At 47.2% G+C, this 22,724-nt stretch overlaps 1 protein-coding gene across 1 annotated transcript; it reads left to right on the top strand.

Annotated features, from left to right (window-relative positions):
* The first annotated feature begins 1,139 nt into the window (after positions 1-1,139).
* Positions 1,140-16,826, top strand: srp68 (signal recognition particle 68). Its single transcript, XM_079261631.1, has 16 exons — positions 1,140-1,257; positions 3,565-3,631; positions 4,924-5,037; positions 5,123-5,318; positions 5,390-5,472; positions 5,568-5,677; positions 5,757-5,836; positions 7,195-7,335; positions 12,371-12,469; positions 12,545-12,609; positions 12,742-12,895; positions 12,986-13,080; positions 13,206-13,335; positions 13,411-13,486; positions 13,567-13,619; positions 15,742-16,826. Exons 1-16 carry the CDS (start codon positions 1,170-1,172, stop codon positions 15,967-15,969), a joined length of 1,779 nt encoding a protein of 592 aa, XP_079117757.1. The 5' UTR covers positions 1,140-1,169; the 3' UTR covers positions 15,970-16,826.
* The last annotated feature ends 5,898 nt before the right edge of the window (positions 16,827-22,724 follow it).

Raw genomic sequence — 22,724 nt, 5'->3', positions numbered from 1 at the left:
TACGTGTTTTTGTAGCAGAAACACCAGATGCTGTTTCCTGTCATTAATTGGTCAGTTAGTGTGATCATATGTAGAATTCATTACACACGGACTTATGAAGCCACGATGTATTGTTGTGTTCCTTTTTTTTTTAAAATAGAGCTATGCAACATTATAAAATGAAATGAAAAATACTTTATTAATCACCAAAGGGAAATTCAGTATTGTAGTAAATAATTAACTTGAGGAGGTCTTGTTCCGGAGACTGATGGCTGCTGGCAGGAATGGTCTTCTGTATCTTTCAGTCTTACATCGGACCTGAAGAAGCAGGTCAGTTATTATATTTCACTTGTAATTTAATGTAAAACACTTTTGAATACATGTGAAAAACATAGAAATGTCATATTCAGCTGAAACACTGATTCTTCTGCGCTTAGAAACCTGAGAAGTTGAGCAGAGCGACTGGATTAAAGTGATCAAACAAATCTCGTGAGATTTGGCGAGTTCTCAGTCCTGTGCTGTCATTGGTCAGTGCTTGGACATGTGACTGAGCACGTGTCCACCATAGACATTATAAATACATAGACGGCGCATTCTAGGCTGCAGCGTCGCCGCCATATTGGATGGGTCTCCGCTTTCGAGTTTTGCCGCGGAGTACACGTAGTTTCCCCACAAAACTCTTTTATTTTGTGGAACAACGCGTACATATAACACACAAACAAAACACTTTTCTACATAATTGTTTGATAAATAATGTTAACAGAGTGAATAATTTACTAAATGCCAATAATACATTTTATGTGTTTAAGAAAGAGAAAGAAGCTCAGTGTATCAGCCGTCTAAACCTATTGCAGCATAACAAAGGGATGCTAACCATCCCTAACTATAGTACTTATCAAAATATCTTAACATGAAAGCACGTTGTTTTTTAATGTTTTACAATGGTCTGTATCATAACAATATCTCTGCCCTTTTTAACAAACCAAACTGTGAGAAAAATCAAGTAAAAATTGGCGAAATTATTGTAAGTGGGCCTACGTCTTAAAAATAAATGCATTGGAGGCGCATGGGAGACCCACCCAAGATGGCGGCGCGATGAGACGTCAGCGCGTATAGACAGCGTGATGCAATGCGGCGTCTATGTATATATATGTCTATGGTATCCACTGCTAAGCCGTTAGCCTGTAGAAATGGCCGCAGAAAAGCAGAACGAAGCGAAAGTTTCTCCCACCGAAGAAAATAAGGAAAATATTCCAGAGGAAGGACTTGGTTTGGAGAGTATCCTTTACAGAACGTTATCTGCGCAATTTGTTTAATGTTTCCCCGCGGGAATCGGTTTTTGGGTTCAGAAGCTAACGTTAGCTCGCTAGCTGCTGCCGTGAAAACGCAGCTCAGTTAGGCCACGTGTCATAATGTCAGTCAGAGATTTACAGCTAATTTAACACATTTACTGACAAATATACTCAGGTAAAGTAAGTTAGAAAGGGATGTGTTTTGCTACTCGGCTATAATATGATTTTAAGCTGCAGTAAACTGTCATTAGCTAAGTTACAGTTTGTCTGGTTCAATGGTTTAAGTGGAGCAGAATAAGTGGTGGTACTCCCTTAATGACTTACTGTCAGTTTGTTATGCAAATATGGGACAAAAACATGATGATACTTTATGTAGCTCTATAAATTAATCTGTAGATTAATAGTTTTATTGCACAGAAATGACAAAACACAGCAAGTTCTAAATCAAATACACATTCAAAGTGCCATGGAGACACTTTACTGAACTTCAAGCCTCATTGCTGGACATAAAAAATAACACTGAAAAGTAAATGCATAAACTTAAAGTTCATTAACCCTTTTATGCATGAGTTAATTTAAAAAACAATAAACACACACAATGCAACATTTTTCTCAATACAGTATTTTACCTCAACAAATAGCGAATGATACTTTTTTTTGTTAACAAGTGATTTTTAGTGTTTTTTATTTTATTTTAATCTACTCTACTTAATAGTTATCGAATAACATATGATCATAATTATATTATGTAAATCTTCTGTAAAATATTGCTGTATCATTTTCTTTTCCTATTTATTGCAAAGGCAAAGTTGTGTAATTGCCTTGTAACATATATTTATTTATTCTCTAGTGAATGGAAACGTATTGGATGACTCACCAACATCCACTGAAGTAGTTTATTTACAGAAATACCCTCCTCATTCATGGATATGCAAGAAAAAACCTTGTAAATAGGTGTCCACTACAGGGCCACTATGCATGAAAGGGTTAAAAACAAAAAAAAAGGTTCTACATTTAGATGTATTTAGCTTATTACCAGACTAATTTAACAGTGTATTACTATTACACTTTTCCTCTGTGAAATATGTTTTCCCAGCATCAGACCTGGTCCATAACACTTATATTATCTTTAATCTAGAATTAATCTTCAAAAACTCAAAATATGACCAGCTGTACACTTAGTTTGCAGCATCTGACCTTCATTGTCTGGTGTAGTAACTGACTGTTAACAGTCATTTACTACAGTAGTACTACTAAGTAGTACTACTGTAGTAGTGGCTGGGATGAGAATCCAAATCTGAGACCATGGTCCTCAGCCGGAATAGGGTGGATTTCCCTCTCCGGGTCGGGAGTCAGGTCCTGCCTCAAGTGGAGGAGTTTAAATATCTCGGGGTCTTGTTCACGAGTGAGGGAAGGATGGAGCGCGACATCGACAGACGGATCGGTGAGACGTCTGCAGTAATGCGGACTCTGCGCCGGTCTGTCGTGGTGAAGAAGGAGCTGAGCCAGAAGGCGAAGCTCTCGATTTACCAGTCGATCTACGTTCCTACCCTCACCTATGGTCATGAGCTGTGGGTCGTGACCGAAAGGAGATCTCGTATACAGGCGGCTGAAATGAGTTTCCTCCGCAGGGTGGCCGGGCTCTCCCTTAGAGATAGGGTGAGGAGCTCGGTCATCCGGGAGGAGATCAGAGTAGAGCCGCTGCTCCTCCGCATCGAGAGGAACCAGTTGAGGTGGCTCGGGCATCTGGTCAGGATGCCTCCTGGACCTCCCTGGTGAGGTGTTCCAGGCACGTCCCTCTGGGAGGAGACCCCGGGGAAGACCCAGGACACGCTGGAGGGATTATATCTCTCGGCTGGCCTGGGAACGCCTCGGGATCCCCCCGCAGAGTTGGCAAATGTGGCTGGGGAGAGGGAAGTCTGGGCTTCCCTGCTTAGGCTGCTGCCCCCGCGACCCGACCCCGGATAAGCGGCATGAAGATTAGGTAGTACTACTGTAGTAAATGACTGTTAGTAGTACCATGTGTAATATGTGGTGAAGTCGTAGGAGGATATACTGGTTGCCGAGGAAAGCCGGTAAAAGTCCCGGTACACACCATACGCTGTAAAAAAAATAGTCCCGGTATGCAAAGGGATAGAATTTAAAAGTGCCGGTACTGCGTACCGCTGCATAACGACCCACTGAAAGCACTGGTCTGGTTTCATTCATCTGCTGGTAGCCGGACTGCAGGAGACCCGACTGTCTGCTTTTAACCTCATGCTGTGTGAAACTGTTCCTTAACAGTGAGTTTCAGTTTTGCAGATCATAAAGGAGTCCCAGCAGCAGCATGGTCTCAGACATGGAGACTACCAGAGATACAGGTTTGTTCTTCTTTAGTGTGGCAGAAGATCCGGGACTGTTCAGCTGTGTGCATTTTTTCTCTTTTATTCATTTTATTCCAAAATATATATACTGATATATGTACAGACTGAAATGAAGCTTCTCTTTAGACTAAAGACGGTTTATTTAAAGAAAAAGTTATTTTTCTTTTTGTATGAAACAATAATGCAAATACAAAGTTTTCTACATGTAAAACACTTTGTTGTGTTTGTGTATGAAAAGTGTTTTATCAGTAAAATTGCTGTCCACAATACGTTTTACCAGTCTGTAAATGATCAACACTTATTACAGACTCTGGAATCAAGAAAGACAAAAGATTAAACTATATTAAGACAAAATCGTTCGATCAGTCAGAACCTACAAAACGACTAGACTAACACCTTCAACAACTGAGGCTGGTATTGTATGGTACTAAATCATATGTTAGTTAATCCCACAATAAGTGGATTCTCTTAGGAACGTAGGCAACAAATAAATGTAGATAATTTCCTCAGTAAAGAATGATTACAGCTGGTCAGATTGTTGCCAGACAACTTCAGATCTTTGATATGTTTTATCTGTTCAGCAGATCATATCAAAGCTCCTGCTAGCGTTATATTTAATAAGTTCTCCTCCATGAGCAGAGCGAATATCCAGCTGCTGGCGGCGGCCAGCGCTGCTCCAACTGCGATTTCACATTGATCCACATTCATAAGAGCCGGATAAATAAAGTTTATGTTGTGTAGTGTTTCACTGTTTGCATTAATTATCATCCAAAGATTTATGTCTACATCATCATTTCCCCCTGGTGTCGTAAAAATCTGCAGAGTTCAAGTTGTTAGTTGGGTTTACATCGTGCACGTCAGGTGTGTCACTAAAAGGAGGAAAATTAATCAAATCAAAGATACTTTATTTATCCTCGAGGGGAAATTCAAGGTTCAAGTCAGCTCGTACAAGGTCAGACATACAGACGTTTACATTTGACAAGTTTACAGAACGAACTGATACTTTGGCCCTGGAGCCGGTTTTACCGGCGCCGCCTTGTGAATGAGGAAAGATGACATGAGGAAGGATGGGTGGGTGTTGGGGTGGGGGAAAAAAAGAAATATCTCTACACTTCACCTAAAGGGGGAAGGATAAAGATGCAACAAAAGTTCTGTTTGATAGAATTTGTCTCAAATATAAACAGCAGGTTCGATTATTCCAGGCTCTAGGATGACTTTTTCTCAACTAAATGCAGGAATGAAAGTTTGCACGCAGACGTAGTGATTCTATGTGAAACACGTCTTTGCAGGGGCTACTGCTCCCGTCGGCTGCGGCGCCTACGTAAAACCCTCGGCTTCAGGATGGGCAACCGACACAAGTTTGTTGGGAAGAAGGTCACTGTGGAAATGCTCTCTGACAGCAGGTTGGTGATGTTTAACACAGAGTTTTTATTCCTGACGCTCTTCCAGCGAAGACCTGATCTGGAATGCCCCCCCCCCCCACACCAGGTATCTCCTGCTGGTTCTGATGGAGGCGGAGCGAGCATGGAGCTACGCCATGCAGCTAAAGCAGGAGGCCAACACTGAGCCACGAAAGCGCTTCCATCTGCTCGCACGGCTGCGCAAAGCGGCCAAGCACAGCGAGAAGCTGGAGAAGCTCTGCGAGAGCCCCCGAGTTGATGCCAAGACCAAACTGGAGGCGCAGGTATGTCCCAGGTAGCAGACTCCTGCTCTGTTACTCTCAGAACACGGGAAGCTCATCTGTACGTGTTCCAGGCCTACACCGCTTACCTGACGGGGATGGTGGACTTCGAGCTGCAGGAGTGGAAACTCGCCATGGAAGCCTTCAACAAGTGCAAGTAAGTTTTAGCCTGGAAGCTGTTCTCCTAACCGACAAGTGGAAAGAAGTTCAGTCTGTGTCTCCTTCTACCAAATAACCCGGCGTTGTTGTCAGGACCATCTATGAGAAACTGGCCAGCGCGTTCACCGAGGAGATGGCGCTCCTGTACCGTCAGCGTGTCGATGAGATATCGCCCAACATCCGATACTGTGCTTACAACATTGGTGAGCCGAGTCGTCCTCAGGCTGCAGGAATATCCGTCTCCTGCAACGGCGTGTAACTGTGTTTGATATCAACTCACAGGTGACCAGAACGCCATCAACGACTTGATGCAGATGAGACTGACTGGTGGAGGAGGAGGCATGATGGCCGAGAAGCTGGAGGTGAACATGCAGAGAATGACACATTTTACGGCCGTATGAGTGGGTTGTCTGCAGAAACTTGTCGTTAGGATGAGTTGGGACCAGTCTAAAGTCTGTCGGGCTCCGGTATCGGTTTGTGACGTCAGAGTTACCCGATCAGCTCGCTGTCGACATGCAGGTTTAAACCAAACAAAATGAGTCGATGCAGAGTCGGCTCAACGTCTGACTGGGGATCAGCCGTCAGGTTTACCACATCGTTACGTTGGAAACGTAAAAAGAGGAAGAGTCCAGCCAAGTTTCCAGATCTGCAGCGTGAGAAGTTGTTCAGAATCACCAGCGGTCTGCTGAGTTTCCTGAACCAGTGAGTCCAGTAAAAGCACGTCGGACCAGCAGGAAAGTGGCTGCTATGCCTCAGAAAGGAACAGAAACGCGGTTTGTGGTCGCGTGGCGTCTGCGTTGGGTCGGCCCGGTGTAGCTTGGCGCCGATGGAGTGTGTGTGTTTACTGGATCTGCAAGATCACGGTAGGACCGGTATCGGCTGGAAAGCTCCACACAATGTGTGTGGGGTTTTTTTTCTTCCCTTTTTTTAATTTATTTATTTATTTGCGTCTGTTCTGTAAGTATTTCCTATTTTAGAAGAACAGCGGCGGCCGATGACATTCATTACACCGGCCAATCACAAGGAAGCATGAAGCTTGTTCCATCCTCCAAGAGAAGCCAGAACTTTCTTCTTGTTCTCGACGCCCAGAGAAGAAAATGACGTGATTTTGTTCTCACGGACGTGTTTGAAGACAGTTCTCGACACATCAGGCTGCAGAACATTTTTCGTGCGGGGCTCCGAGAAGTATCGTGTGATTGGTCGGACATGTGAGGTGGGCGTGGTTAACACGGAGAAAGCAGGAAGCGGAGTTGCTGCTTCACGTTTTTACTGTTGCAGGTAAAACGGATTGTTTTGACAAAACAGCTGATTGAGGTGGTGAGAAAGTACCAACATTTTTACATTAAAACACTGATGTCATTTTCTTCTCGGAGCGTCGAGAACAAGAAAGTTCTCGACGCTCGTGGAGGATGAAACAAGATTTAGGAGTGAAGGGAGGACTTGGAGCTAAACTTTAACTAAGACTGGATGGAGGACGTGCGTCGTCGCAACTGTTTCGTGTTTCATCACGGATGGTTCGTAGAGAAAGTGGACGTTTTCGTTGCGATTGATCTTCATGTCAGCTGGACGGTGGCGTACGGAGCTGCCATGTCGTATCCAACGATGCATCGCAGAATAACTGATAAATAACCTCATCCTCCGGACGACGTGGATTCTGGAGTTTACTGCAGAAAAACTCAACATATTCACATCTTTGTCCCGGTTCTCCTCTCCTCCCCAGGCCCTGATCACTCAGGCGAGAACCAAGCAGGCCGCCACGATGAGCGAGGTGGAGTGGCGAGGACGGACTGTGCCGGTGAAGATCGACAAGGCCCGAATTTTCCTGTTGGGTCTGGCGGACAACGAGGCCGCCATCGCCCAGGTCAGCTCTCCTGCTTGTCGTCCATATAAGCTAAACGCTTATCTGTTTTATTATCGACACGTTGTTTTCTGATTGCTCCGATTCCTGACCGACAAGCCGCAAGTCGGCACGAACATGAGGAATGTTCGTGTTCGTGCCGACTTGCGGCACGAACACAAACGTTTTCTCAACGTTGTCAAAAAATACATAAAATTATGTCTCAAATAATGTAAAAAAATACATAATTTCTCAACTATGTATGGAAGCAGAAATAAATCCAGCATGTTTTCTATGAATCTTAAGGAAGAACGTGTTCAGAACCAGAATCTCCTCTAACTGGGCTGAACGGAACTGCTGTCACGTTTCTAGTTTTACTATCAGACGTTATTTTGACGTTAAACAGCTTCCATATACAGGAAGTCTCGTCTGTTCTCATGTCCATAAAAACCAGTATGTTTCCAAACGCTGCCTTCTGAGCCGACGCTCAGTAATGCTAGCTAATGCTGCTTGCTAGCTGCTAGCTTCCTGCTTGCTAGCTGCTAGCTTCCTGCTTGCTAGCTCCTGCCTTACTGCTAACAGTTGATTTTAATCTTTCATTTCTTGCTTCAACACGTGTTTTATTATGATGAATTGATTAAATCAGGCGTACAGTTTCGGTCCTCGAGGGCTCGCAATCCTGCAGATTTTCTCTGTATCGCTGCTCCAACACACCTGGCTCTAGGTGAGTCATTTTGCAGAACTAAACAGGCTGCTGGATTTATTTAGTTTGAGTCAAGTGTGTTGGAGCAGGGATACAGAGAAAACCTGGACACTGGATTGAACCGTGAATCAGACTTTGATGTTTGCCTTGTTGCAGTCCTGCCTTATGAGGATTGTGTTAAGGTTTTACTTTGAGACATCAAAAGTACAGAAAATGGAGGAAAAACCTGTTCAGTGAGAATCAGGGATGTTGTCGACTTCTTCATTTGGAGGAAAATGTTTTTGTTTTTTTTCTCATCTTGATGAAGAAAAGTCAGAAACAAGACTTTTGGTGGTTTTCATCACATTAAAACCAAGTGGCAACCTCCACAGTTAAATTATAAATATATAATATAATATATACCATAGATCGCGTATGAAAGATGGACGGAGCCTCCGACGGTTAAAAGTGAAGTCTATGCAGAATTGCATAAACCTGCAGTTCCCCCTTCATCCACTAGGGGCTGCAACACAGAGCAAATCCCCATAGATTCCCATGTTAAAAAGACCAACTTTACAGCAGAAATAAACATGTTTACAGCAGAAATAAACATGTTTACAGCCTGGTACAAAAATCCATTTTAGGTTTAATAGGTCAGGTTTACCTTCATGACAACTGTGGGGGGAGTGATTTTTTTTTTTTTTCTAACTCGCCCGTTTAAAAGTAATTTAATCTCAAAATTCGGCATATTTAGGGGTGTGTCCCTTTGATTGACAGGTACCCGATCTCCCTCTTCAAGTAAGAACGTAGAACAACCGCGGTTTTTAGTCGGTTAACAACGTGACTTAGCTTTAGCCCGCTTAGCTCCGTTAGCTGGTTAGCTCCTGTTATCTCCGGGTTAGCTCGGTTAGCGCTTAGCTACAGAAAGCTCGGAGTTCGCTTGATGTCAGTCATCCGCCATGACGCTCACAGCCCCCCTCTCAGCTCCACCTCTTTGCCCATATTTGTATTTTCCGGGAGAGACGACACGCATGCCCCTGCCAAGATGGTGATGGTAGGAACCGCCCACCGAGCTTCAATTCAGCTCTTCAGAAACCTACGGGTGACGTCACGGAGGCTCCGCCCATCTTTTATATACAGTCTATGATTAAAACCTTCAGAAGTTTATTAGGACTCCTGTAATGAGCCAGAAACGAGTGTAGTGGCGTTTTGCAACAAAAGAAGTTCCACCTGGAGAACATTTTCTAAAGGTCGTTTAGAACATCTGACTCTTCTATGCCTTTCTCTTTTCTGCCATTTTGTTTTGTACAATTTAATTTATTTAAATTCAATTCAGCTTTTTGTACAGCGCCGCTTCTCATCAATGTTGTCTCAGGACACTTTACATCCACATCATTTCAGGCCAATTCATACATATCCTATAATAGAAACCAACTGATTGCATCGAGTCATGACTTGGATCCAATCCCCCATCCTGAGCTGCACGAGGCGACAGTGGGAAGGAAAAAACTCCCCTTTAACAGGAAGAAAACCTCCGGCAGAACCCGGCTCAGGGAGGGCAGCCATCTGCCTCGACTGGTTGGGGTGGAGAGGACAGGAAAGACAGATCAACATGTACAACTGCACTTATTCAGGAAGACCTGCGGGAAAAAGGAGAAATAAGTTAGAGACGGCAGTTTACTGTAAACAACCAGTCACAGCTGAGCAGCTCTCCAGTCGGCCCAGTTCAGACCCAACCCTAACGTGCCTCTAACTGGCCTTGTAATCCCCTGCATCACCACTGTGAGGCGCCGTCTGTCACAGAGCTTCCCACGTCCCACCGGCACCACGGCGACTCGTCATGCTTTGTGCCGTGTAGCTCAGCACTCCCTGCCGACACGCCTGACACACCCACAGCCACTCAGTCCTGTGGCATGCAGCGTCTCCTCACACGCCTGCATTCTGAGCATTTCAGCCCAGGCAGGCCGACGCCCACCTGCAGGTCTCTGCGGACGGATCTCAGCCGTAGACATTCACATAAACTCCTCATGAAGCAGAAACGTTGCAATAAAACCTGCTAACTGTTGCAGATGTGACGGTAAAACCGCAGCGCCGGGCGACACATCACCTGGCAGCCTCGGCTGGAGCAGCAGCGGATGCTCTGCAGGTTGAGCCTCGGCAGGGTGTTGCTAAACGTGTAAATCACGACATAAAGTCGCCGTTTGGGTGGATGAATGCAACCTTTCCTATTAGTAATCATCACCGCCAGGAATTTCCTCGTGAAATTCCTCCTCCTTCAGGACCTTGTGTCCAGGTGGACAAAGCCCTCAGCGTGAATAAAACAGCAGATCTGACTCAGTCAGGAGCTTTCATTTGATATTTGATCTGATATTTGAGAAGAGGATGAGTAACTTTTGGTTTTGTGTCGATGAAAGGCGGATAAGATGTAGAACAATCTTGGATAAAGATCTGAACCCTGAAACTCTGAGTTCTGTTCAGGAATGTAGGCAACAAGCAGCCGGCCAGACGACATACCTGCCGCTCTCCCCCCGCGTACCGCCGCCACATTCCTGCTCAAACTGCTGCTCTGTGGGAGAGTCGCCTGAAACGCTGCTTTCTAAAAGCTTTCCAAGTCATAATGACAGAAAACCTGCAGTTACGTCCAGCGGTGAGACGTTTCACAGGTGGCGTCTGCAGATGTTCGGCGTTTTAGAGCAGAAATCCAGACTAACCTTCTGCACATGACGACATTTTAATAAGCAGAGCCGCAAACAGACGGCGACCCGGCGACTGGTTTGATGTTCGGTGGCGGTGTTTTTGTTGACACTTTCACTGCTGTCAGACGTAGTGTAAAGAAATCTGTGGAATTATCGCGTTTTATTGTTTTGTCTGAAAGCATAAAGACGTAAACGACACAGATATGTTGACAGAATCCCATCAGTTCACTCATAAAGCTTTTCAGCGTCAAATAAAACACATAAAATGATTAAAACAAAAGAAGAAAAAAACAAATAAAAGAATAAACCAGATGTCAGGTTGGCTTGAAGACCGGTGAGTGAAGACGAGTTGGAAGCCTTTAGAACTGGCCGAGAGACGTAGACGGACCGACGACCTACAACCACCTGTCTGAAGAACTCCACCTACGTTCCTCTTCCTGACGCAGCTTTTTATTTCTGCTTCGCTTTCACAGTTTATGCTGTTAAGTCGTGTTAAACGCTCCTGAAAACCACTAAACCAGGTTTAGTTTTTACCAGTTCAGAAATTAGCAGCATGATCGCTCTGCTAGCTGACCTCAGATCAGCCTGTTCTCTGAGATCAAGACGTTCTTCAGAGCCGAGAAACGCCGCTGACCAGCTGAACAGACGGTTCGCCAGCAGCTGGAGGCAGAAACTTTATCACACATAGGGTGAGCAGATCTTCTCCCACCAAACTTGGGGCAAAGACGATGAAAATGTGGGACAATGTGAGATTCCACTCTTTCATGTTTTTTAAAAGTTTAAAAAAAAAACAACTTTCATATTCTGCTCTTTGGTGATACATCTATTATCCAAACATAACCAATCTGCTACTTTTTAAAAAAAAAAATCTTATTGAAATTCAAGTTCTCTGACAAAGGGAAACAGTAAAAGCTTGCACACTATTTCCTTCTTCCTTTCACGTTATAAAGAATCAAACAGAATTAGCAGTCGAGGCTATCAGGAACATGTCTACTGACTGGGAATCCTCCCTCTGAGTAACGTGTCTTTTTTGTGATCAATCAGTTGTTTTTCTATTTATTTATTTTCATTAGACATGAGTGTTGATCAAATCAGCAGGTGGTGCGATGCGACAGCCGTCAGAACTTTTGCCACACCCAGTAAAAGCCCGTTTGTTTTTCTTTTTCTTCACAAAAGTGAAGCGTGGTCGTAACGATGCGGGACGGCGCCCCGTTTTGTAGGACGTGTGAAAAGTAATGGAAATGCGAGATGATCCGCACAAAGCGCGACATCTGGCCACTCTAATCACACCGGTGGAGGGGAGAAGCAGAGGCTGCAACGTTCAGGTTTTAGGTCAGGAATCTTCTCTCCTGCCCCCAAACTGGACCAAGTTCACTGCAGCGCGACCTTCGAACCAAAGCTGGAGGGAAAAAGTGACTTGGTGTTGTCCCACGTTGTCCCTCTCGCGTCAACATGACGTTTTTATTTTAGTAGGAAGTATAAATCCTGCCCAGCCGGTCACACCGGCATAAAGAAGACCACAGCGGTGAACAAGCAGCGATATTTTCTATAGGATGAATAAAAACGATGGTTTTGGGGTTTTTAATCATCACGGTGGTCTCCTTTCCTTTGTTCACCGTTTGGTCGCGCTTGTTGTTTCATACAGATCTCTGTAGATCTAACTAACGTTCGTCCTGTGCAGGCGGCGAACGAGGACACCAAGGAGCATCTGTACGAGACGCTGCTGGCCGAGTGCAGAGACACCATCCAGGCCGTGAGGGAGGAGCTGAAGAGCGAGGCGGTAAGATGCCGGCTGCTGAAGCGCGGAACATGGATGATGTGTGGGAAATGACTCTGTTGTTGCTCCTGTCTGCAGAAGCAGCGCGAGAGGAGCTCCGACGCTGACGGCGGGAAGGTGTCCAACCTGCAGTTCCTGCACAGGTAAACTCCCAGGATGCCAGTTCACCTGGCTGATGCTGGGTTCCTGTTTCCAGTCTGTCGCCCCCGATCAGACCGAGTCTGGCGGACTGTCCCGACCTGCAGCTCTGATCTGCTGCTGCTCGTCTCTCGCAGCTACCTGACCTACATCAAGCTGTGCACGCTGGTGAAGAGGAACGAGAGCATGGCTCGCACCCTGCAGGCCAAGCTGAAGGAGACGGAGGCCGATGAGAACAAGCGGGGACCTCGTCCTCAGGACCTCATTCGACTCTACGACATCATCCTGCAGGTTTGCTTCGGTGTTTTCCCCCAAATCTTCCCACAACACTCCCTTTAACTTGTGATCCTCCTTGTGGGGCGGTGTGTGTTCTCCCTACAGAGTCTGGCTGAGCTCTCCACCCTGCAGGGTCTGGAGGATGACCACACCTTCCAGAAGGAGGTTTCCCTCAAGCTGCTGGTCTACAAGGCCTACAGGTCTGTTCCCCCTGCAGTGTTTTACCGACCGAGTCGTCGGTCTGATCATGTGTCCAGTGGTGATGTTGGATCTTAATCTGGAGCAGAGTTTCTGCAGATGTTGATGCGGCGCTGCCTTCTTGCAGGTGTTTCTTCATAGCTCAGTCCTACGTGCTGGTTAAAAAGTGGAGCGAGGCGCTGGTGCTGTATGAGCGGGTGCTGAAATACGCCAAGGAGGCTCAGTCCAAAGCTAAAAGCCTGAACAACAGCCTGAAGGTTCGTACCGATGCACCACACCTCCGTTTAAAAAGCGTCTCCATGTGATGACTGATGCATCCTGCAATCCTGCAGGACCTTCCCGACATCCAGGAGCTGATTGCCGAGGTCAGCGCTGAGAAATACTCTCTTCAAGCAGCAGCCATTTTAGGTGAGCTGGGAGTTTTCAGGATCATCGGGGGGCTTTTCTTCCGTTGGCTTGTTTGTGACATCTTGAAACATGTCTTTCAGACACTGATGAGACTGCAGACGTTTCCTCGCAGCAGCAGGTGAAGGACAACACGGTAAGACCACATCTGGACTCTGTAACCTGAACTGTCCTTAAAGGCATCGCAGGTTATTATGATGTACCGTAAACATCAAAACAGGACTCCCGTTCCACCTCATCACCATGAGAATCTCCCGTTCCACCTCATCACCATGAGAATCTCCCGTTCCACCTCATCACCATGAGAATCTCCCGTTCCACCTCATCATGATGAGAATCTCCCGGTCCACCTCATCATGATGAGAATCTCCCGTTCCACCTCATCATGATGAGAATCTCCCGTTCCACCTCATCACCATGAGAATCTCCCGTTCCACCTCATCACCATGAGAATCTCCCGTTCCACCTCATCACCATGAGAATCTCCCGTTCCACCTCATCACCATGAGAATCTCCTGTTCCACCTCATCACCATGAGAATCTCCTGTTCCACCTCATCTCCATGAGAATCTCCCGTTCCACCTCATCTCCATGAGAATCTCCTGTTCCACCTCATCACCATGAGAACCTCCCGTTCCACCTCATCACCATGAGAATCTCCTGTTCCACCTCATCACCATGAGAATCTCCTGTTCCACCTCATCTCCATGAGAATCTCCTGTTCCACCTCATCTCCATGAGAATCTCCCGTTCCACCTCATCTCCATGAGAATCTCCCGTTCCACCTCATCACCATGAGAATCTCCCGTTCCACCTCATCACCATGAGAATCTCCTGTTCCACCTCATCACCATGAGAATCTCCCGTTCCACCTCATCACCATGAGAATCTCCCGTTCCACCTCATCACCATGAGAATCTCCCGTTCCACCTCATCATGATGAGAATCTCCCATTCCACCTCATCATGATGAGAATCTCCCTTTCCACCTCATCACCATGAGAATCTCCCGTTCCACCTCATCACCATGAGAATCTCCCGTTCCACCTCATCACCATGAGAATCTCCAGTTCCACCTCATCACCATGAGAATCTCCCGTTCCACCTCATCACCATGAGAATCTCCCGTTCCACCTCATCACCATGAGAATCTCCCGTTCCACCTCATCACCATGAGAATCTCCCGTTCCACCTCATCACCATGAGAATCTCCCGTTCCACTTCATCACCATGAGAATCTCCCGTTCCACCTCATCATGATGAGAATCTCCCGTTCCACCTCATCACCATGAGAATCTCCCGTTCCACCTCATCATGATGAGAATCTCCCGTTCCACCTCATCATGATGAGAATCTCCCGTTCCACCTCATCTCCATGAGAATCTCCCGTTCCACCTCATCTCCATGAGAATCTCCCGTTCCACCTCATCACCATGAGAATCTCCCGTTCCACCTCATCACCATGAGAATCTCCCGTTCCACCTCATCACCATGAGAATCTCCCGTTCCACCTCATCTCCATGAGAATCTCCCGTTCCACCTCATCTCCATGAGAATCTCCCGTTCCACCTCATCACCATGAGAATCTCCCGTTCCACCTCATCTCCATGAGAATCTCCCGTTCCACCTCATCTCCATGAGAATCTCCCGTTCCACCTCATCTCCATGAGAATCTCCCGTTCCACCTCATCACCATGAGAATCTCCCGTTCCACCTCATCACCATGAGAATCTCCCGTTCCACCTCATCACCATGAGAATCTCCCGTTCCACCTCATCACCATGAGAATCTCCCGTTCCACCTCATCACCATGAGAATCTCCCGTTCCACCTCATCACCATGAGAATCTCCCGTTCCACCTCATCACCATGAGAATCTCCCGTTCCACCTCATCACCATGAGAATCTCCCGTTCCACCTCATCACCATGAGAATCTCCCGTTCCACCTCATCACCATGAGAATCTCCCGTTCCACCTCATCTCCATGAGAATCTCCCGTTCCTTTTAATCATGATGAGAATCTCCTGTTGTTTTAGCATCAGAATGAGGAATAAAGATGGTTGCTGGATGAGTATTTACAGGGATTTTTACTTTGAACACGTCTTCATCATGTTTACATGGCTACACGCCGCCATGTGATTGGCTGTTCAGATGTTGTGTAAACAGCGGTGGAACGATGGATCTGATGAGGGTAGAAAAGGAAATCATGTCTTGTGTCGGTGTAAAAGGTAAACTAATCCGTTCTCTCTCTCCACTCAGCCTCTCTGCGATCGCCTGGAAAGCTTCCACCTGGACGCCACTCTGGTTGGAAAGCAGCCCAATCTGGTCCAGTTCCCCCCCGACTTCCAGCCAATCCCCTGCAAGCCTCTGTTCTTCGACCTCGCCCTGAACCACGTGGCGTTCCCGCCGCTGGACGACAAGGTGGAGCAGAAGGGCAAGGGCGGTCTGACCGGCTACATCAAGGGCATCTTCGGCTTTGGCAGCTAAGCCATCGGCCGCAGCCTCTTGAAGGTTGGCGATCAGTCGGCCGGCAACCGGAATCGTTTACGTTTTATTTTCGTGTCGGGAAGGTGGAGGTCTGCAGGATGGAGGACGGCCTCTGCTCTCCCAGGAAACAAACACCACAAATTAATTCGCTTTATAAGTAGCAATATCACCCAAAGTTGAGCTGCTGCCTCTGGAGATGCCGTCAGACTCGCAGCTGAACAAATGCATCGTTTTGGCCACGTTGGCGCGAACAAGCCATCGCACCGTCTGCCGGTTGCCACGGTTACACGTCTGCCACCCATGTTGTCACCATTCGACATGAAATGATCCTGCAAGGCGCCGTTTTCCTCTGATCCCCTGTCCTCCCAGATGAAGATGCTCTGTTACCCATAATTCCCTGTGAACGGAGAAGTTCGGTGATTTTTAGTTTCCGGCGTGGACGCAGCCGCCGATCGCTCGTCTGGGTTTGATTCCCGGAGAAATTCTGCCTTTTTAAGTTAAACGTTGGTTCTGAAGTGTTAAACGTCGCCTGAAAGGAAGCGGTTCCACGTTTCACGGCGGTGGGACGTTTTAGCAACCGGTCGTCCATTGCCTCACCTGGACCCAGGCTTTCAGCGTGACCGGCGCGTCCCGCTGGGTTCCACACACCCGCCATGTTTCCTGCTGCTGGGGGGACTGGTTTCCCTGCGACACCAGGCCCGACCCCCGCCGGAGGACTGTTTCACCGTTGCTCTGCTTCATCCTCATGCCTCATGTTGAGTTTCAGACTCTTTCAGGATTAATCAGCATGAGTAACTGGTGTGTGTGTGTGTGTGTGTGTGTGTGTGTGTGCGCGCGTGCGCTCCATGTCGTCTCCAGGCTGCGATTAAACTAATATTTACAACAAACTCAGTTTCCTTGGGTTTTTTTTCTGAATGTTTGGAAGGAATCTTGTGGAATCCTCTTCAGAGTTTCTGGACGAAGGTGTGTGTCACTGTACTTGTGTGGGTGTGTGTATGGGAGTGTGTGGGATGCCTCAGCAGGGTGTGTGTGTGTGGGTGTGTGTGTCTTTTACAGCTGTGAATGAAGTGTTAGTTTATCTTGCAGCCTCCCGACACTTCCTGGCTGCACCTGCCGCCTGCATCACAACGAGCCACATCACACACACACACACACTTCACCGTAAGTGTGAAGCTGCAGCTGGAAGAGTGTGTGTGGCTGGAGGTCGTGGTGAGCGGCGGTTTGGTGAAACACGGGAAGCAGTTGCTGCAACACGCCCTCCTCGTGTTTCTGTTGGCAGCTGCATGAAGACGTTTACAAACCAGAAACACTTGGGAATCCTGAAGAGGTTCGTCGTACGTGAGTCACGGTCGCCGTAGCAACACCCTGCCGGTTGGCTCCGCATGGCTTTGTCACGGTTTCAGCTGAATCGTGCTGTCCGTGTTCCGTCTGCAGGTCATGTCTGCCATGTTTCAGCTTGGTGCTCTGCGGCATGCGGCACCGCTACATGCTTAGTACACGCAGGGTTCCCGTCATGCTGAAACAACATGCAGAGGAAAGTCTGGAGGGTTGCAGGGTGCTAGATCTGGAGGACTAGTTGGATCCTCCTGGTCTAAAGGTTGCAGGGTGCTAGATCTGGAGGACTAGTTGGATCCTCCTGGTCTAAAGGTTGCAGGGTAGATCTGGAGGACTAGTTGAACCCTCCTGGTCTAAAGGTTGCAGGGTGCTAGATCTGGAGGACTAGTTGGATCCTCCTGGTCTAAAGGTTGCAGGGTAGATCTGGAGGACTAGTTGGATCCTCCTGGTCTAAAGGTTGCAGGGTAGATCTGGAGGACTAGTTGGATCCTCCTGGTCTAAAGGTTGCAGGGTGCTAGATCTGGAGGACTAGTTGGACCCTCCTGGTCTAAAGGTTGCAGGGTAGATCTGGAGGACTAGTTGGATCCTCCTGGTCTAAAGGTTGCAGGGTGCTAGATCTGGAGGACTAGTTGGACCCTCCTGGTCTAAAGGTTGCAGGGTAGATCTGGAGGACTAGTTGGATCCTCCTGGTCTAAAGGTTGCAGGGTAGATCTGGAGGACTAGTTGGATCCTCCTGGTCTAAAGGTTGCAGGGTAGATCTGGAGGACTAGTTGGACCCTCCTGGTCTAAAGGTTGCAGGGTAGATCTGGAGGACTAGTTGGACCCTCCTGGTCTAAAGGTTGCAGGGTAGATCTGGAGGACTAGTTGGACCCTCCTGGTCTAAAGGTTGCAGGGTAGATCTGGAGGACTAGTTGGACCCTCCTGGTCTAAAGGTTGCAGGGTAGATCTGGAGGACTAGTTGGACCCTCCTGGTCTAAATGATGCTGATCTAAGCGCTTCATGTCTACATTGGATGGACAAAAACACCTCGGTCCTGCTTCTGGACTTCTTCCTGATCTCCTCAGTTTTCCCCTCTTCTGCTTTCTGACCCTTCATGTCGTCATGACAACCGTATCCAAGCAACGTGAGAGTGTTTTTCCAGACAGGTGGACACACCCAGAGAGCGGTGCGTGATGAGCGGACCAATGAGAAACGTGCGTTCTGCTGCAGGTGAAAGCTGCCTGGCTGCATTCCTCGCCATGACTCCTCATTGTTGCAGAGACGCCCTACTGCTGACGGCTGTGCATGGAAATGGAAATTTATTCAGAGGATCGCTCCTTGATATGATGCATCTCGTTTTCCAGGTGGTCCTCAACACAGACAGAAAATACAGTCCTGACTTAGACATAACATTTTCACTAGCTCTCTAATCGCCTCTATAAACCCAACCCTCGGTATGAGCCAAATAAAATACAGTCATCAGAAGTACAGTAATGTCCACAGACATATACATGTAAATAATCATGATGGGACGTTGCTCAGCATAATTCAGATTAAAATGAATCAGGATCTCTGCACCGTTGATGTGCTGGACTCGGCCGGCCTCATGGTGCGCGCCTCTCTGGGGGTCTTAACCCCCGGGTGGAAACGGTGTGTCAGAGCACGCAGTTTACCAGAAGCTTCTCTAAAGGCTGCGATGTTGGACAGAGGAGACATTTCAGTCTAACTGTGTAGAAGGGAAGTGGCCGGGAGTAGCAGTTCCTGTTGTCTGTTGTCTTTCTGTCCTCTTCCCCCCACACAGCAGAGGCAGATGGCTGCCTGTCCTGAGCCGGGTTCTGCCGGAGGTCTCCTTCCTGTTAAAAGGGAGTTTTTTCCTTCCCACTGTCGCCAGTGTGCTTGCTCAGGATGGGAGATTGAGTTGGACTCAACTCAATCTGTTGGTTTCCTTATATAGGCTGTTATGAATTGGCTTTCATTATGTTTCCTTCTCTGTCTGTAAAGCGTCTTGAGATGGCATTGCCGTGATTTGACGCTATATAAATAAAGTTGAATTGAATTGAGGTATAGAGAAGAACTGGGATGTTGTTGATGTGGATGAGGGACGTCTTATCTCTGGAAGGGAACGGCTTCAGGTCTCATTCCAGACACTTTTAATGATCTTAAATCGCTTCTCTGCTGCTGTTATGGACTTTTCCCTGCTTTGCTGAGTCCTGCTGGCCTCCTGCATCCCTGCAGCTCACAGAGCTCCACATCTCTGCTGAACACAGCGTGGAGGAGGAGGAGGAGGAGGAGGTGATGAAGGCGGCGGCAGGACGGAGGACGGGAAAGCCAGGAGAACAGGTCGGTCTAGTTTCCCTCCACAGGGTGGGTGTCTGGGCGTTGACCTGCCTGGGAGGAGCCACCTGTGTTCAGGACTGCATTGACATCAGCACGCATGTGTGTGTGTGTGTGTCTTTATGTGTGTTTGAGAAGAAGCAGAGACGGGAGAGACAAAGGGGGAGGCACAGGGTGAGGAAGACAGAGACGAAGGCGCAGCGAGACGAAGAGGGTGTACTTTCCTCCTGCTCGACCTCCAACATGTTTAAGAAAAAAGAATCCAAAGATGGCTCGCTGAAGACCTCGGGCACCATAAGCAGGTGACTTTCCCTCTACGCCTCCCTGTGGAGTGTGTGTGTGTGTGTGTGTGTGTGTGTGAGAGAGAGAGAGAGAGAGAGAGAGGATGTCGGATCTGCGAGTATCTCGGTCAAACTGTTCCTCCAGAATTGTGTCAAGTTTCCGGCGGTGTCCTCTGTCTCTGTGTGAAGGAGACACGTTTCCTCTGAGCTGCTCTTCAGCAGGTGGAGGTGTGTGTGTGTGTGTGTGTGTGTGTGTGTGTGTGTGTGTGTTCTGACTGATTCTGTGTCTTCCAGCTGAACTGTAAACATTCAGTTTGAACGTTAAAAATGAGAAAGTTCAGATGTTCTTCGGTCTTTTCGGACTGACGGAACAGATTTTCACTCACTGCAAAGAAATGGTTAATTGTAGAATTTCCGTCTGATAAAAGTACATATTTATCAGTCTGGAAGCAGAAAAATGTGCCTATCCTTTGGGAAGTGACAGAAATCAGCTGTAAATCCGCTGCGCTGACAGAATTCCTGGTATTTTCCTGACGGGACGAGGACCTTCCTGCAGGCGGGGGTCGTGTCCTTACGCTGGACACACAGGTGTGTGTCGCAGGTGTAAACTGTCTGCTTCTGCTGGTACAACCACCCCAGTCCACCTGCCCAGTGGCAGAACTGGTTTTGTCCTGGTATTCTGCATGAAGTCTGCGGCTCTGATGGGAGTCAGGACATCGTATCGGGGAGTGTTTCAGCTAAAAGCTGCGACCAATGAGACGCTGGCCAGCCCTTCTGAGCTATGTGGCTCGTCCTGTTATCCTGCTTTCAGGTGGACTCGCCGGCGGCGCCATCTCACATATTCAGCCAGAAATAAGCAAAGAAGAATGTGGAATTATTTCCCAATCATCACCTTTTTATTCTGTTTCATTTGCCTGCAAAATGAAGCAAGTCGTCCTCAGATGTCTTCGTCTCTTTTCATTAAAGAAAAGGCTGAAGAAGGAACAAGAACAAAATGTCTGCTGAATTCTAATTTAGTGATATGAGACGCTGGTTTGTCATTTAATTAAATAGAAAAACAAAGAAAGAAATGTTTCCTGGACAGATTGGAGCATTTATCGGACAGAAGGGAGAAAATACCTGTGGACAGGTGCAGAAGTCTGACAACTACATATCAGTTTATGATGAAACATTTATTATTATTTCAATTCAACCAGAATTATAAAATAACGATTTTCATTATATTCTTATTTTTTTCTAACTTTTATTAATCCCAGTTTATTTCCCAGGAGGGTGCTTTTCTTTCCTGGGGGGTATGAAAGTCTGTATGAAGCATTTCCATCCAGTTCTTCCCGTTTCTGATCCCCGAAACACACACAGCTGAGACAAAGTGCATCGGTGTGTGTGTGTGAGGGTGTGTCCTGCAGCTCGCAGCGACTGAACACACGTGGTAAACGCCAAGGAAGACCAACGTCCCATCAGCTGAAAGATTCCTGGAAAAGACACGTAAAACTGCAGATTATTGCTTCTAAAATCAGGATTTTTTCAGTTGTTTGTTCATTTATTTAGCAAAATAAACTAAACATGTTAGAAAACTGAAGATGATGGAAAATAAAGCTGATTTTCCACTAAATCAGTGGATCTGGACAGAGACGCGGCCGGAACGTTTCGGTCGTTGTTTTCCTGGACGTTGGAGGAACGTGGCGGCGATGCGTCCCGCTGTTTCCTGCTGGGTCTCAGGATCCGGATCCTTCCAGGCAGCGCCTGCATGGATGCTTTCTGTTGATGTTCAGGAATAAAAAAACTCCTCAAAACGTGCACATTTCTGACGGGTAATCTCCCAGAGCAGGAGGAAACGTGCACTTTTATTCCTCTGTTGACACGACGGGGGGACTTTTTTTTTTTTTTTTTTTATCATTTTAGATCCTAAATCCTGCATGAAGAACATTTTTGTCCCAGTTTTCGTTACACCTTCATGAGAAAAGCAGCTTCTCTCTTCATCCCAGCAGCTGGAAGGAGAATCAAGCTTTATAACAGTGAGAAAACGGCTGATAAAGTAGTGAAACTGTTCCTACTGAGCGGAACAGATGATTCAGTTTCTGCAGAGCGTTCAGGCAGCTGCAGGTTTAAAGGGGAACCTTCTGCAGCTGCAGGTTTAAAGGGGAACTCTCTGCAGCTGCAGGTTTAAAGGGGAACCTTCTGCAGCTGCAGGTTTAAAGGGGAACCTTCTGCAGCTGCAGGTTTAAAGGGGAACCTTCTGCAGCTGCAGGTTTAAAGGGGAACCTTCTGCAGCTGCAGGTTTAAAGGGGAACCTTCTGCAGCTGCAGGTTTAAAGGGGAACCTTCTGCAGCTGCAGGTTTAAAGGGGAACTCTCTGCAGCTGCAGGTTTAAAGGGGAACCTTCTGCAGCTGCAGGTTTAAAGGAGAACCTTCTGCAGCTGCAGGTTTAAAGGGGAACCTTCTGCAGCTGCAGGTTTAAAGGGGAACCTTCTGCAGCTGCAGGTTTAAAGGGGAACCTTCTGCAGCTGCAGGTTTAAAGGGGAACTCTCTGCAGCTGCAGGTTTAAAGGGGAACCTTCTGCAGCTGCAGGTTTAAAGGGGAACCTTCTGCAGCTGCAGGTTTAAAGGGGAACTCTCTGCAGCTGCAGGTTTAAAGGGGAACCTTCTGCAGCTGCAGGTTTAAAGGAGAACCTTCTGCAGCTGCAGGTTTAAAGGAGAACCTTCTGCAGCTGCAGGTTTAAAGGGGAACCTTCTGCATGCAGGGTTGGAAGGAGGCTCCTCTCCACATGTCCTCGTCACACCGGAGGCGGTGCATCGCTGCAAGCATCATGCACGTTCAGTAAAAGCCT

The sequence above is a fragment of the Telmatherina bonti genome (genome assembly GCF_933228915.1).
Source record: "Telmatherina bonti genome assembly, chromosome: 3".
NCBI lineage: Eukaryota > Metazoa > Chordata > Actinopteri > Atheriniformes > Telmatherinidae > Telmatherina > Telmatherina bonti.
This window is presented reverse-complemented; position numbering and strand designations above follow the sequence as displayed.

Bases quoted from the DNA above. Each gene is read 5' to 3' on its own strand.
- srp68 (XM_079261631.1), top strand. From the start codon at position 1,170: ATGGCCGCAGAAAAGCAGAACGAAGCGAAAGTTTCTCCCACCGAAGAA. The intron at 5,319-5,389 runs GTATGTCCCAGG...TACGTGTTCCAG, and splicing joins AGACCAAACTGGAGGCGCAG to GCCTACACCGCTTACCTGAC. The intron at 13,336-13,410 runs GTTCGTACCGAT...GCAATCCTGCAG, and splicing joins GCCTGAACAACAGCCTGAAG to GACCTTCCCGACATCCAGGA.